Here is a 17,144-nt window from a genome sequence, read left to right as displayed (position 1 = left end):
ATTTTGCTTCACATTAAATCTGATCTTAGAGTAACCGATTCAACCAGAATTGTCTTTAATGAACATTACATTAAAGTTTAAATGAAAGATACCTCTATATTTCAAATGATGCTTATAGAAAATAAAATTGAGAAGCAAACCAAAATTGCAATTAAAGTTTATAAAAGGTATTCCCTTCTGGAGGCTGAAAGGAATGTAAGGTTTACTTTCAACTTTCATATATGAATTGCTTACTTCATGCAGGTTCAGCAGCACAGAAAATTTACCAGGAGCCAGTGGCAATAAGCATTCATAGCCCTAAGGAAAGGAAAAGAGGTTCACCCCTCATGGCAAAGGTCAGATTTCTGCAGGCTTATAGCTTGCCCATAGACATGAGTGTCCGTAGGACACCTTTGTCTAGTAAGGTCCCATGAGGATGACAAAGGCTCCACAATGTCCCCCCTGCCTGGAGGATGGCCCTATTGCCACTCAGATAAGTTTAGGGTCATTTGACTTGTGTCAGTCTAGTTCCTGTTGCTTTTACTCTCAACCTGATGAGCAATCATTGGGACCTTTGTGGGGATGCAGCTGAAGGCTGGAATTATAAATCCAGGACAGGGAGAGACTGAAAGTGTAAACAGGATATTTAACAGTTGTTATTTTCATAGATGTAGAGATCTATTGAATACTCTCCCTTGCTAACACACAACATGCTTTACCCTTCAATTCTATGTGCTTATCAAAATCACAATGTAAATTTCATAAGAGCAGTCATGTTAATGATTATATTAGTATTGGTCTGCATTTTCTGTAGATATCTTTTCAGAGAGTCATCTACAGAGTCATCATGTCCTTTGTCCAGTTTTGTAACTGATGCATTGCATACCCAAATATTTGGAATAACATATAGAAAACATCTGGATTTAATTATATTATAGTCCTCTTATGCAGACCATGGGAATTGAATTAAGGAATATTTTGAAACCCCCACAGAGATATAAAAGTATTAGCAGCTGCACGAGAACTTCACTATTACAGTGTTTGAAAATGTTTTGTTTTACAGATCAACAGTCTGACACATCATAAATATCAATCATAACATTTAAGATACATAAACATGGAAGAAAAATTAAAACTTGCTTGCAGAAACATGTAGATACAGTCATAGCATTTAGAAGACGTAAAGTGTATTCTTTTGTTTAAAAAATGAAAATATATAGCCTATTGGCACAATAAATATATATTGTATAGTGAAATTAAGAAGAGAACCACGAACGAGGTTATTGCAACTGAACAGTCTGAGCAAGATTTCATAGAACCTTGTTATATTGCCACCACATTTTTCAATGATCACTTTGAATAATTCAGCCAGAATAAATCAGTGTTTTACTTTTCATTCTTTCAAAAATATTTGAGGACATAATATGAGTTTAGAGAGTCTGCTCTGAAGTATTAGATGTAGACTGGATCTTCTTTCAGAATGCACAGTGCTTCCAAATGCCACTTCTTTTCAAGTCAGTACCAGTTTTGCACTTAGTTTTCAATCTCCCAGTGGCTAAATCACATTCAAAGGCTGTTAGCACAGTAGGGGGTCAAACTTTCCCTCTGAATGTAACTATATCACTCAACAGCAGACTCATGCAATAAGAGATCTAGTGCTTTCTTTTCTTTTTCTTTTTTTCCTCTCCTAGTGTCTCCCTGCATTCCTGGATACCGGTCACTGCACCAAAGACCTGAGGTAACAGCCACATGGACTCCACCACCATCCTTCTGGGTTTATGGTGCAGAAAAAGACAAGTCTACAGTTCACCTGCTGCCAAGGAAAAAAAGGTTCATTTGCTAAACCCTTTGAAACATTCTGAAATGTTCAAATGAACATTTTATTGTCAATTAGACATTCTTGTGTGTAAAAAGCATATGCAAACATATGCATGTATGCACGTTCATACAGATATGCATATATATAGTCTTTTTCAACCAAGATCACAAAATATACCATTAATCCAATTTTTCTCTTTCCATGAATTCTCTTCTCAGTGTCCTGAAAAAATGTGCCTACAGGCAGCATATCATTTGAAGACAGATACTATATCTACCATGCAAAAGAGAGAGAGAGCTATTAAACGCAGAAGTAATATTGAGATAAAGACAATACCACAAAAGATCAATGAAATTATGGTTTGCTTAGAAACTAAGTCCACCAGAACCAAAGCTTGCACAACCTGTTAGCACTGGGAAATAATGACTCTTGATACACCAGCCTTGTAAAGATACAGTCAGGATCTTTGAACTTACCCTTAGTAACATCCTGAACAGGCTTTGTGGATTATGATACGTGCCTTGTTGGTAGACAGCCTGGTTAAAATAAAGGGTGAAAGAAGTCGTGGTAAGGGGATTGAATAAACTACTCTAACTCACCCGTTTTACGGAGTGGAAAATCATCCTTGGCATCCTGTGATCCTGGTAAAGTGTATTTGTATGGCGGCGAGGCCCCACTCAGGGGTGGAGAGCTTTGATCCAGTGAGGTATGGTGGGCAGCCCTGCAGCAGACACAGAGAGGTCACAAATTAGCAGTCACTGAGGTGACCAGCAGTAACTATCTACACATGTTGTACACATGTCTCAGCTGTGTTTATGTTCTTGTTCCTCTAAGTGTGCACAAACCACAGGCTCATGTAACCAATTTCACTTTTACAGTAAGTTATGGAACTCCTTGGGATTCCCAAGAATGTGCTTTTTGCACTCATTATAAAAGTCACATAGGATAAGAGTCATGTTGACCTACAGACAGGATCTGTCACCAGTCTGGAGAACTGACCATTTCAGATTGTTGCATTTTAATACGAACCAGCTGAGCCACAGCAAAAGCCATTGAAAGTCTTGTTTATTATATACAAATGGATGTACATTGACCCAGCCTTTTCTAACAAAAAGATAGGGGAATTCCTGGGGGGTGGGACAGGGGTGATGTTATAAGAAACTAATAAAAAATATTGAGATATTACTATCTCTTGAAAAAAAATGTAAACTATTTAGACATGAAAGATAAAACCTTGCATTTTCTAAGTTTTCTGGGCATACAACTCTGCAGAACATAACACTCACGTCAGCAGAGGAGTTCCAAACTGAAAAGGACTTTCTGACAACTGCTGAATGAAGGGAAGAGTATGGGCAGATCTTTCTGAACATGTAAATAGTACATTGCAAAGCAATTGCATCATTTGGCTCAATGACAGGCTTTTTTGTTTGGTTGCTATATTATTTAGAGAAGGAGAGAAGGGAAAAGAGGGAAACTTTCATACTTTGTGCTTGTCTAAACACCATTTTACTTGGCCTCTTACAGAGCCTCTCCCTTTCTTTTCAAAGTAATGTGTTTAATCACGTAATGCTGTGTTTTTGTCAAATAGAAGCACTAACATTAAAGTTTCCCTCATGTAGCAGAAGACATCTCCCTGTAGAACTTACAATTCTCATACATCCAAAGACTCAGAATAAGTTCAGGCCATTAGTTCAGAAGTCATACTCAAGAGAATTTTACACATTATTTGGAAATTATTTACCTCTAGCAGAAACAATGTAACTGTGTATTAAATCATGTTATCACAGTGCTCTGATTAGCTAGAAGAGAAGCTCAAAGGGAAGTGCATCAGTAATGCTATTTAAAAAGAACAAGTGCTGGATTAAAATCTAATGTACCATATGCATTTCTGTTTGTCTGTCCTGTATAGGTTAGTTTGGGGATAATGTTGCAATCCTTTTAGAAATGCATCCAAAGTTCTTTTCTTTCTTTTATTTTTTTTAATTGACTTTTAAGAATGTATCAGTTCTAATAAAGAAGTTTAAAATGTATTAATTAGTTAAAAATAAAGGAAAAAAAAAAAAAAAAAAAAAGGAGGGGGGAGGAGGCAATAACTGTAAGCTCTTGGAACAGTAATATATCCATAACAGGATCTGGTTGAAATAAAAAGTTTATACAAATTTCAGAGACCATTCTGTCCTGTATAGCTCTCATGTCATTACTTCCTACAAAGTACTTTTCAGCTCAACTAGATATATTTTGCTAACTTCTTGCTTCTTCTTCCATCTTGTTCTAGAGTTAGAGGCTCCCAACATCCCTGCTGAAGAAGCATTTTATCTACTGTTAGTAGCTACCTCAATAAGGCAAAGAAACAGCTAAATACTGAACATACGTGTACCAGAGCTTGGGGTGGCGGCTCACGGAATGATTCTTTCCATTTGCTGGAGAGTCTTTTGTTGCAGATTTACTTAACAGGAACTCCTGAAGTTTTTGCTTCACTTCTGTACTGGCTACTGCCCCTAAGACAAACAAAATCAAACACATTTCATCTTTATTTATAAAATTACATTTTAAAGAAAACAAAAAAACAAAACAAAACAAAACAAAAAAAAAAACCAGGCAAAAAACAATCTATGTTCTTACTGCTGAAAGCATTGTAAACTATAAAAAGCATTGGTGGAAATCAGTCAAAATGAGATAATGTTTGGGTTGTTTGTTTGTAGAAGACTAAAGTTGGCCATAATCCAGAAAATCGATGAAGTCATGAGGAATATTACATCAGCAGATGAGGCCATTTATCCAGAGTCAGATATATCTAAAGAATTTAAATCATTTCCTAATAATATCCAAATCTAAAAATAATGGGAAAAAAGAAAAAGAAAAAAAAAAAAGTCAATGACAACAGGTCATTTTGAAGTAGCAGCAAAGAATGCTTGCTTCTTCTGTAAATTGATGGTAAGGCAGCTCATGTTAACATCAAGTAAACTGATTTCTTCTTCCAGCATGGGGAATGCTTCCTTACTCGTAGCCATAACATTCTTTGTAAAAAGAATGAAAAAAAAATTAAAAAAAAAATCTTTCCATTTTCTCCAAACAGTGATAAAAAGGGGAAAGAAGAGGAGTGATTCTCTGAAAGTAGCAGCACTCAGGAATATTGATACTCTAAGTATTTGGTTACCCAACAGCACAGTTAGCTGGTGAGCATGTCTCCCTGTGACCTGATTCCCATAAAATACCTCTATTACCCCTCAGCTTCAGACCCTAACTCCACTATTTATATTTTCCTTCCCTCCTCTACTTATTAAGCTGATCAGTAGCAGCATAGGCTAGGGCTGAGGGTCACAAATACTGCTTGACGAGGTACAGTGTAATGAGCAAGCCAAACAGAGAAAGGCAACATTGAGTTCACAGTGCTGCTCATCTTCTGGTGTGAGTGCAAACAAAGTCAAACTGTTTATATGAATGCTGATTTTCATATCCCTTATAGAATCCTTTTTTTTTTTTTTTTCTTTTTGGTCGAGGTTTCTGTTACCCTCCTCCTGGGTTAATATGTTAATATGCAGGTGATTTGAAAAGTTATTCATGTTGCAGACAGCAAGTAACCCATCTAGCTTATGATGAAAAGGAACAACCTCGGACTGTTAATGCTTTACCAGAAAATGTTCCATAGACAAAGGAACCGAGGTACTTTGTCTTTTCCCTAAGAATGCAAAGCTAACATCATCACAGCAATATGATGCTTTTGTGATTCACTGTTTATCAAAGTAATAGAAACCCTGTGGACATTAACTTCTAAAGTCTACAGTATGGTAAACCTACAACTACTGAACTGATACAGTTTCCCATCCAAGGAAAAAAAAAGGCAGGAGTATGTTTCCCATGAGTACTATGTACAACTGTTTTCTAGTTTGGTCTTTTTTAATTCGAATCCTTTGTTCAACTAGGAGGGCAAATACCAATATCTGGATGTGGCAATTTCATTTTAAATACCTTCACAATGCATTTTCAAAACCTGATTTTAAAGCTGATCTGACTACACTGAATTATTTGTATCTGTCTCCCTCTAGTGAGCATCAAATTCCAACATCATCCTTTGTATCTGTCATTTACCTGAAAGCAATATCTGATCTAGAAATAATTCCCTGTGGGGTCTCATGAAAAGGTATCTGAAGAAATATAAAGCAGTTTCAAGACACTGACTTTATCAATGAGAAAAAGTATACAGATGTCTAAACTAAAGATACTAGTAAACACTTTGTTATATTTTCAGTCTTGAAAAAATGCTCAAATAACTTCATCATTCATATAGGTTGTTGTTCTGTCGTGATATCTGTAATAGGAAATAAGCTCTATGGAGAGAAACACAAGTGAAGGTTTAGGCCTTCAAATTCCCTCCTATTTCTTAAAAAGAGATGTGTATCTACAAGTCTGTCAGAATGTGCAGTTCTCCAAATGTGCACACAAAACAGCAGCTTTCTTTTGTGCAGCGGGTGGCTCTGCCCTTCTGCAAGCACAGCTTTGACTGCTGCTGTTGCACTTTGCATGCAGTCAAAGACTTGCTTCAGATCTCTTCTTAAGGTTCACTCCAGAAGGTAGAAGAAATATATTAATTTTGTATTAGGATTCATGGTACATAGGCACTTACTTTCTCGGCCTCTTTCTTTGCCTCTGAGGGGAGGAAGCTGCTGTTCCCTGCGATGCCTCTCCAGTTCCTGCTCTTGTCTCTGTTGCTCCAGTTTCTGCTCTTTTTCAAGAATTTCTTGCTGCTGTTTAATGGCTAGGAGTTCCTGTTGTAACTTGCACAGAACAAAAAGACATGAGAATGTGAAGCTTGCAGTGTTTTGTATGTCAGTCCTGGTCAAAACAACTCCCTTGAATAAAAGAGCACTGGTGTTTTTTGTGTGTGCTTACTCTTCTTTTCACCTCTTCACTGATTTTCCCCAGACTTTTTAGGATCAAAATGCACCACCACTGAAATGAACTCTAACATCAGGTAGCAGCTGACTGCTGTGCTTTCTCTTCTTTCTCTTTTGGCAGATATATATGAAAACTGCATAATACTCTTTGCTAGAGTATCACCAAACCCTGGCTGCTGTGCTCAGTTGCATTTGTGAGCTTCAGCCAGCAGAAGCTTTGCACAGTAGAATAATGAAAAGTAGATCAGAAGGAAAAATAAAAATAAAGGCAAGAACATAAATTCCCAGTCAAAATCCATTATAGCAATCCTACCACAACTTATGCAATCCTATACACATATTTATTTGTTTGTTTGTTTAAACATCATGTGAGGCATGTCAGAGTAGAGTGAAAACATTTGTAGGCCCTACCTCCATTTCAAAAGGCAAATATTACATACTTGTCTACTGGTTTGATTTGTGGGCATAAATTCAGATTGCAGCCAAATAAAGAAGACTTCTAATGCACTCAGAATTGTGTACACAGAGAAGACAGCCATATTGCATAGTCTGGCTGAAAATTTAACACTGTGAAATTGGTATATTGAATTTCCATGCATTTAGCAGCTTCATGAGCCTGGGGAGTCTAATAATCCTATCTTGGTTTGCTAGGTACAAATTGCTGGCAAAGCTTTTTTCTTGAAAAGGCTTCTATCATCCAGATACATAGAAATAAGCACTCATACTCCATCTAGCAGACACAGCAAATCTTTCAGGAACACTCCCTTTCCATGTCTGCCTAAACATACACACTTTGCAGTAAACCAAGGGATAAATTAAAAGTGTTGCTACCTTTATGTGCTCCTGGAGCTGGGCCTGGTGCTGGCGGGTCAGGTTTTCATGCTGTTTCTGAAACTCTGCAATCAGTAGTTGCTTCTGAATTTGCTGCTGCTGCTGGATCAGAAGTAGCTCCTGCTGTAGCTGCTTTTCACGCATAATTGGGTCCACCATGGGAACCATCATCCTGAGATCAGTTCGCAAGTCTAATGGTGAAATAGGCTCTAATCCCACGGGAACTTCCGACTTCACATCCACTGAATGAGGAAAACAACAAAACATATCTACATTTAAATATAACCAGAGAAATAGAATAGAGATGATTCCTACTGAGGAAAAAAAGACAGTTTCACTCATACACTCCCTCAGTGTACAAAGGCAACAAGAATGCAAACTATACTGTATGCAAACTGCTGATATTTCTACTAGCAACTTAAGATTTTACAAATTATTTCATTATTTTCTTTCTGCTCTCTGCAAAAATATTCCCAGATTAATATTCTGCTAAATAGATTAGCAAGCAATCCAGTTCTAAAACCATGTCACAGCCTTGGGGAGCAATATTTATTGAGAACCTCCAAGGTACTATGACAGCTTAACAACAAACATGTGAGGCACTTCTTCAGCTTGAGATGAAGACAGCAGTTCTCACTGGGTTGCAAGATATCTCCCTAAAAAGTGAATTCTAGCATGTAGATTATCCAGGGATTGTGTTATGCAAAAATAAAATAGCTATTGCATATATCTGGCTTTGTAGCAAATGCACAGGAAAGACTCATATGAAATAGGAAAATAATTAGACATACAAGACAAGAAGTTACAATAAAGCTGCATTGAAAAGTGACTGCTGTCATTGGAACGGATTAGGCCTAGTAGTCTCTCTACAGCTTTCAGGGAAATGAAAACACATTATATTATTTCAATTTGCTGCCATAATGGTACATATTTATAATCTTATATTGAAGTAGTTAATGAAAAGCTTGTGGTTTTCCATCTCCTGATTTAAATAGAAGTGACTAAAAAGCAGAAGAAAAGAGAGAGACCTGATGATATTCACCATGATACTTGTAAAGTCCACTTTTTCATATCAAATGATAAGACAGAACATAACTCTACCTGTTGAAATAGAACAAAAACCTGACAAGTACCATTTTTACAACAGGAAAACAGCACAGGGCCTGAGATAGCACTTAGCAGTTCTGATTCCACCCACTAGAGGACAGTGGAATACAAACACATTAACTGCAATTCCTACTATTATATTAGAAAAATAAGATTATTAACTGAAAACAAATATGCTGTCAGGAAACAAACAGGGAATTTGACTGTAGACATATTTTTTGCTTTTATTCCTGTTGGAGCTGTATTTATTTCCAAGGAGAAAACCAAAATGAAACAGTGAAAAAATCCAGCAAATAGGAACAGTAAAGCTGCAGAGACCACAGCGAACAGACAGAACTGAATAAGAAGAAGAATAAGAAAAAGAAAAGGAAAAAGAAAAAGAAGGTAAAAAAAGGTGAGGCATCAAATCTCTTTCACTGACCACATCATTTTCTCATCAACATTCTGCAAACATAACATTTTCTGTGTTTGTTTTTGCTCTTTTCTTTCTTTCTTTCTTTCTTTCTTTCTTTCTTTCTTTCTTTCTTTCTTTCTTTCTTTCTTTCTTTCTTTCTTTCTTTCTTTCTTTCTTTCATCCTAGTAACTGTTATTATAAACCTCAGAAGCATAATTTGACTTCTTAACCCTCTCTTCCAACAGAATGATTGTGTCTAAGTGCTTGCTTTGTTCAGAGATTAATCGCTAAATTATAAAAAATCACCTTTAACTTACAAAAACTGCTCTTGATTATAAATAATTGCCCGAGACCAAGAGAAATGGACAGGCAAAAAGTCCTGCCTTTCATCCCATTTATTCAGCAGCAATCCACATTCCATTTGTCTAGACTAAATATAGCTGCGTTTATACAAGAAATCAATAGTGCTTGCAGAGAGCAGAGCAAAGACATGAATATTTCATCCAACTCCAAGAGAACTGGCAATCAGCAAGCTGACAGAGCTTTGCAGGCTGGCTGCCCCTCTGGATAAGTCTCCAGCATTGGACAATGGCTCGTTGCCTGCAAGTCACAATCTTATCACAGGCGCTCTGCTATTTTTAACATTAATTGCATTGTAGGTGACAAAGGCTTATCATGTTTAAAGTGGAGAGATGGATTTTCTTACAGCTTCTGTGACGGGATAATAAGCCTTACTAAGAGCAATAATAGTAACTGGAGCCCGGCAAACCTTGCAGGGTTTGGTTTGCCACAGTGTTTGCAAACTGAATCCTGCAGTTTATTTTGCAGATACTGGCTGCAAAACAACCCCTAGAATTCTGCATGGAGATTCAGTCTGATTACACCTCCTACCTCTGATGAGCGTCCTACTTCTTCATTTTGAGAGGCTTCTCTGTAACTGTGAGAGGAAGTCTCCTTATTTCTCCAATAATGGAAATTTCCTTCCACAATTAGTAAAATGGAGAGCTGAAATCAGTTTGGTAAGAAACATGTTTTCAAGAATTTTACAGACCCAATAATAAATCTAACACTGAACACCTCCTTCATCGGGTTCACTTTACCCTCATTCAGTAACACAGAGGAAGATAAACATTGAAGTATTCCTTTAACCCACATAAATCAATATATAGTCTTTCATGTCATTTAAAAGTCAGTGTTTACTGACAAATGAAGGCAAACAGTTTTTTCCTGTTGTAAATATTGCTAACAGTAAGATTACCTCCAATACTACTACTAACTGCTGACACAGCATTACATTTGTACGTAATTACCGTCTCAAAACTCTAACAGTTAATAGTTACATTGAAAAACAGTGAACTCCTCAAACAAATTATTCCATACACGTAACTGTAAAATCACCAAACCGAACACTGAGCTACTGTCTGTTACACAAACCTGATGACCTCACACCCTTTACATTCTTGTTACTTGTTATCAGCTGACAAGGAAGAGGCCCTCCTCTGACAAGAGGCCCTGTGGAATTCGGACAGTGTGGAAAGTACGTAATGTAGCACAGAATCAGAACCAGTCTATTTAAAAGCTTTGACTTTTAGTAGAAACATCTCCTCACCACCCCAACACAAATGTAACTCTAAAAAGACCAAAGGTGATGCAGGATGTTTATTCACAATATGGGTGCTTTAGTTTATAACCCCCTTGACACAGAGAAATATGTATTTTTGTACTAGAAAAATGAATGTGCTAATCAGCACACACGGTGTCCAAACATCACATGAAGCAGTGGGAAGCAAGACTTCCAACAATAGGCTTTCTAAGCTATTGCCCAAAGAGGAGGAGCCCTGTTTTGCAGTACTTCTGGTGCCTAACAGAGCAAGGTTGTAGCAGGTATGATTCAGGGTGGGACTCTGCACTGCGCTCCTTGAGCTGTGGTCTGGACATCCCTTCTCAACATCCCTGATGACTGCAGGGCACACCCAGGGAGTCCTCCCTACAAATAACTGAAGTCAAACTCCATGAGCTCAAGTTAGCTGTGGTGAATACCACAGGAAGCTGCAGAATATTAACTAAAAACATTATTGAAAGCTCAGTGATTCCAGGAAACATACTAACATTTTAGCAGAAAAATATTTTCAGCTACAAAAAACTGCAAAAGGCATACGGATTTATTTTTCATATATAATCTCAAGAGCCTTTCTCTTGAAATGTAACAACAAAAACAGTCTCAGGAGAACTTCCATATCAATTATATTCCATAGCTGCACTGCCTGCAGTGCTTTTGACATTTTGTAGAAAGAAAATAAGGTACTTGCAAAATGGCATGTTTGTTGAGTATATTTAAAGGTTTGTAGTACAAGTGAAAAGAGGTAAAAGAGCTTGTTCTAACCTTCATGTGTTGAGTTTTGAAAACATGTCTTAAAATGGGAATCACTGAAAAACTTTCACTCAGAGACAGAATTTCAAGCTCGTTTTCGGTGATTAATTTCTGTACACTGGTATATTAGAATACATAAGTCTTATGAATCACAAACACCAATGGAAAATACCAGAAAATAAAATAGCCCGCTTTCTTACCATCATCTTCCAAGAGGGGCAACCTTCTTTTTTTGTTGTTGGCAGTTACTCTTCTTGGCAGACATTTACATCACTTTTAAAAACAGGAACTTAAAGAAGGGCTGCTGCCACCAGCTGAAGTGTTGCCATCCTTTATTTGAGATGTACTGAAGAATTCTCATCCACTTGTTTATGAGAACATGTCCAGGGCATTTATGATTCTTATGTTAGGGGAACTGTGTTAATTTGTTAAGAACGCTTCACATTAACCCTCTCACAGCAGAACTTCTCATGCTGTCAATAGTGCTTTTAGATGAGGAGAGGGTCAGAGGAGCAGCTTGTCAGCTTGTCTCTTGCTCCTGCTTGTCCATCCAGAGCAAGGTTTTACTCAAGAAGCAATTAAAGCTTATGGAGTGAACAAGGACGACTACAAAAGTTGGAATGCTAAATGAAAATCACATGTGGCAAGAGACCCCCAACTACAAATTTCAGTGCTAGCCAATAAAAGTATATTCCTGAAAACAGATTTTGAAGAATAATCCTGCCAAGAAACGGGCACACCTCATGCCAAGTATCTACTCAGTCAAGTATTACAAAGAAAGAAGAGAATAGGAGAGCTGTTTATAGTAGTGCTACTCTTTTGAACTATCCTTTTTAAAACAGAGCCCCTGCTTGAAGCGATTATTAGGTTGTACAGTGCTTTGATAGTTGTCACACTTTTTATGAAAACAAACAAGAACAGTTTTGCACACCTTAGTGTATACGAGACTGCCTCCATTTTGACTTCTTCAGAGAAAGTGAAGAAACCTTCCCTTTCAGTATTAGTCATCAGTAAATCATGACACAATCGAAGCAGTAAAGAATTTACTGAAGAGTTCTAAATAGTGGAAAGAGTAGATGATCCATCAAAAATGTACACAACATTTACTTTGCAGTTTATACCTAGAATGCTCTAGATTTATGTGCCACCTTATTCAAGACCTGAAGAGCACTGATATCTGAAAAGCCATAATGATGTCTAAAAAGGACAGAAAAGGACTGAAAAGATGAAATACTGCAGGAAACTTAAAGATTCAGTAATAAGGAATAAAAGGCAGGAGAGGAGCTTTGGCAATAGGATATGAGATGAGAGAATGGGGCAGAAAAGGAATGGCCAGTCAGTAAGTCACCAGTAACAGAGCAGAGATGGGGCACATGAAAAGGAGTTAAAATTTCTGAGCTAACTGGGGCAGGGCTTTCCTCAGTGTGAAGCAGCATTACAGGAACATTGCTCACTGTAATCTAAGAGCAGTCCTGGCATACTGATAAGGCACTGCTTGTCCTCAAAGCCTGTGTAAACAAAAAGCCAACAGAGTAATGTGTCAGCTGTGAGGATGCTTGGAAATTAAGTGAACAACATGGTTTTGAACAGCCATGACTAAAGAGGATGGAGTCTGACATGAAAACTTCTAGAGCAATTGCTCAACAAACCAAGACAAATTTCCTAATTTGGAGCTTACTCTGCAAAGGAGAGATTTTCACAACCTTGTGGTGGAAGCTGGTCCTCTCTACAAGACCTGTGCTTTAGAAGTTGACATGTAAAGAATAAACAGTACAGAAACAGAAGTATAAGTCAGATGATCGATAAGCTGTGAAGGTTTAGGATACCCCTCATGGGATGCTTTTATCATTTCAGCTCTGGTGGCTAAAATCTTGTACATCAATTCTCAGCTGGTATAATCTGTCACCCCTCTGTTGACTTCAATACAGGCAAAGCTTCTTTACGCCACTTGAGAAGCTTGATCCAGATTCTCTCTCATGACTACAGTGGTGAAAGAAGATGGGCCTGAGAGTATCTCATTTCAATATCTTTACTGGGACAAAAGCATCCTGAATATGGATGTTAGCTGGATTCTGTAATAAAACTTTTTCTTCAATATTTAAAATTGAAATAAATTTTTCTCCTCAAAATTATGCACAAGGATGCAACCAAGCAGCAAAAGGTGTCCTTCAGATTTCACTCAATTCAAACATTTATATCTTCAAATTTTATATTTTTTAAATAATTTTGGTTAATTACAATTCCTCAATTATAGTCTGGATTTTGGTTTTCAAAGGCAGCACAATCATTTTTTGGTGACAGCAAAGTGCCCTGATGCAATCTGTACGTTTAAAACTACCTCTCTTAGAAAATAAAAACACAAGAAATTACAACTCATTTCAGATCACAGAAAATAATTTCTAGTTATTTTCTTGGATTATACTTAAAAAGTCAGTAATTATTTTAACAGTACTATCACAGAATTAGAAGTATAAATGAACTGTCAAACTTGATGAGGCACTCAACTGACTTTATGGTATTAGGGAGAAGTGTAATAAATTAGCCTGTAGATGTATTCTCTTTTGTTCTATAAAAGGGATTTTATCATGATTATACATTTTCCCTATTTATTTTAAGTGTTTGCATACATGTCATAATGAGAAGTAAAATAAATGCAAACAGTGATCTGTGCTTTGATTTACCATTCTCTTATTTCCCCAGGGCCTGGAAAGGAAGCTTGAACAACCACAGGCTTCTAAAATATCAGTGAGAGGCCTTGAAATACCAACACTGAAGTTACAGCTAACTGGCTTTTGTAAAAAAAATAAAATAAAATCAAAGGCTTTATTTTATTGATTTACGAAAATCAGATTCCTCCTCTGCAAATATGCTTTTGAGTCAAACAGTCATAACAAACACAAACATAAAAGCCATCTAATTTGCTATAACCAAGAAGTTTTAAAATGTTAGTGTTTGCTGTTTCTTTTACAGTGAACACATTAGCCTGCCAGGGTTCATGCAAACAGCAGGCCAACCACTTCTGTCAGAGGAATAAAAGCAAATGTGCCCCAGTAAATCACATTGGAATGTGGAACACTTTTAAACTCAAGCCTGGGATGATCTATTGTCAAGAAATTCAAACTGATCTACATTTGTTTCTTTGGGTTTCTGTACATTTCAGGTAGAGAGCTCTTATACACATGTTCCCTACACCCATCAGCACACAGGCATATCTTCACTTTCCAGAAAACGCCCTTTTGATGTAAGGAACTCTGAATACTTCTGCTGCAGGCAATACAGAAACACGACAAAGACAAATGTATGTATAGTTAAAAATATATCAATTCTACATCTTTCTTCTCAGTTCCACAGTGTATGACATACTAGTAGTATTATTAGTTAATTATTTGATACTGCACATAAGAATAAACGTATTATTAACACTACAATAATGATGATACTCCAGTGTTAATAATGCTGTTGGTATACAGTATCAAGTTGATCTATTTGGTCATAGTGTGCACTCTATTACAAGAAATAATAGAAAAGAGTACAAAACAAATAGCATTATTTTGGCTGTTTATCTTCTATACACAGATCAGTATCGCTCCTAAAAAGATGACTAAGGATGACAATTAAGGTTTGATTTGGTGGTAACATTGTTTGGCAGTTGCAGAATTCATTAGGTACAATCTATCTCCAAACCAATAAGCGCCATCTTATCTGCTGGTCAATTCATTTAACTCTTACGATTACTTAATTAATGTAAATGGAACCATTTGTGATATAAAACTGTGGGCATACACTTGCTTAAATACACATTGCTTGCATCATACCATGAAATGCTCAGCAAGTGCAAAGAGCAGACATGACAAAATATTCCTTTAATCTCCCTTTTTAAAACAAGCATAATGCTAAATGGCACATAAAAATTATATATAGATATATATAATCTATAATATATATATATAAAATCTATAAATATATATATAGATAGATTTGTGCCAGTATTATTACACGTTAGAAGACAGTGTACAAAGCCCTGCAGGATGCTAAGGATGACTGAGAAGGCACCACAGGGCTTTCCAGAGACCTGCTACAGCCTTTTTCTGATACCCCATTCAGAGATATTACAATACTGTAGCAAGAAGTACCCAGTACATCCAGAATGTAGATTTCCACTCACTCTGCTTTCATCTGTTCTCCACCTGTGAATGCTGTAGGTGTGTTGGTGGTTATGTAGAATTTACAACAGCTGAATAATCCCCAACAGTGGGGTTGTCACTATTCTAATCCTAAATGGGTGATACAAGGAAAGATGAGAGGGCAAAAAGTTCTCCCTTAAATATCAAAGATACCATTAGGGAATGCCAGCAGTTATATCTTTAGTATCATTGGACAGTGTTCTCCCAGCCAATTAGGCTGTGGGTAGAGCTCTGCTGAACAAGTATCCACAAATAGTTTTGCTGTTTCAGGTGTGTGACAGCCAGTGCTTCAACTGACACCCTTGGAAGCCAAGCTCTGGTGCAAATCTTCCAAGGGTCTACTGGCAATTCTTGCTGGCAACTCTACTGGTATTTTAGGAATAAATAAATAAATAAATAAATAAACAAAAAATAACCAGGAAGCATTTTTTCCCCCACTTTCAAAGCTTTTTTTTTTTTTTTTTTAAATTTTATTTTTTTGTAGTTGTTTGTGCTCCCCAAGATACTACCATATTTAGGGTTTTTCTTTTTCTTTTTTAATGCATAGCTAAAGCTAACATGTAGATGTGACTCACTAAGCTCACAGTGTCTCTAGAAGTCATTTTTCCCAGGAAACCAGAAATGGCTTTCTATTATTCCATTGTTATTAATCAGTGTTTACAGATCATCCAGATCTTAGATATAAATAGGGCTAAACATGGTTTTGAACCCAAGCACAGAAAACTGGGACAGAACTGAAATCTCCCACTGAGGAGGGGAAAAGCCCAACAAAGAATAGCAACACCTTTTAAAGAATCGTTTTAGAGGGAGATTAAGGGAAACAAATGCCTGGGGCTGGCAACATACTACTACTTACTATGCCAGCTCAGAAATGTAGTTCATATATGCTATACGAAATTAACAACTGTAGATGTTTATTAGAGAAGAAAAGTTGTGGGTTATTTTCCTATGATTTTATTTCTGTTCTGCTCTCCTTCATACCACCTTGCCTTGGACTATAGCATAGTTTGGGGAATCTGTCCTTTGCCAATAGAAAGCTCTCAGTATATTTGCATAGTGACTAAAATAAAGTACATGAATACTATTAGATCACTAGTTTGCACCTGTTGGAATACTGATATTTAGGATCAGAGATTAAAGCGTTCACAAAGAAAAATCTATGGGGAAAGCAGGGAAGAAAGAAGAAATTGTCATAATGGTGATTTAAAGCAAAGCAGGTAGAGTTTATTAGACTGCAGAAGTGAATTAAGAGTAGCAGAATATGAAAAGGGACAGAAAGAATGGCAGTACAGATGAGGAGAATATTATGCAACTACTGAGCCACAGAGTTGGATGGACTGAGATGTCAATAGGCAGAGACAATGGGCTGCTGCAAGGACAGTAAGGAATCTTCCAGAGGAAGATCCAATTATCTTGATGAAAGAGTTGTGTTTCAAAGATCTTGATTTAATCTGTTGGGTTTTTTTTGGTTGGTTGGTTGGTTTTTATGTTTTTTTTTTTTTTTTTTTTTTGTGTGTTGTTTTTTTTTTTTTGTTTGTTTGGTTTTGCTGCCAAAAGAGTACAT

At 36.8% G+C, this 17,144-nt stretch overlaps 1 protein-coding gene across 11 annotated transcripts in view; it reads right to left on the bottom strand.

Moving 5' to 3' along the window:
- The window catches only part of HDAC9 (histone deacetylase 9), a 440,456-nt gene that overhangs the window by 207,133 nt on the left and 216,179 nt on the right, over positions 1 to 17,144 (bottom strand). For 5 of the 11 annotated variants that reach the window (XM_015853723.2, XM_015853724.2, XM_015853725.2 and 2 more), the window contains 4 exons: positions 7,525 to 7,766; positions 6,423 to 6,573; positions 4,170 to 4,296; positions 2,398 to 2,519 (listed from right to left, as the gene is read on the bottom strand). In XM_015853723.2, the coding sequence (XP_015709209.1) occupies positions 2,398 to 2,519; positions 4,170 to 4,296; positions 6,423 to 6,573; positions 7,525 to 7,766 (642 nt within the window). The remainder of the gene's footprint in view (positions 1 to 2,397; positions 2,520 to 4,169; positions 4,297 to 6,422; positions 6,574 to 7,524; positions 7,767 to 17,144) is intronic. The other 6 variants (XM_032443178.1, XM_032443177.1, XM_032443176.1 and 3 more) reach the window with 3 other exon arrangements.

This window comes from Coturnix japonica, chromosome 2 (genome assembly GCF_001577835.2).
Source record: "Coturnix japonica isolate 7356 chromosome 2, Coturnix japonica 2.1, whole genome shotgun sequence".
Classification (NCBI taxonomy): domain Eukaryota; kingdom Metazoa; phylum Chordata; class Aves; order Galliformes; family Phasianidae; genus Coturnix; species Coturnix japonica.
This window is presented reverse-complemented; position numbering and strand designations above follow the sequence as displayed.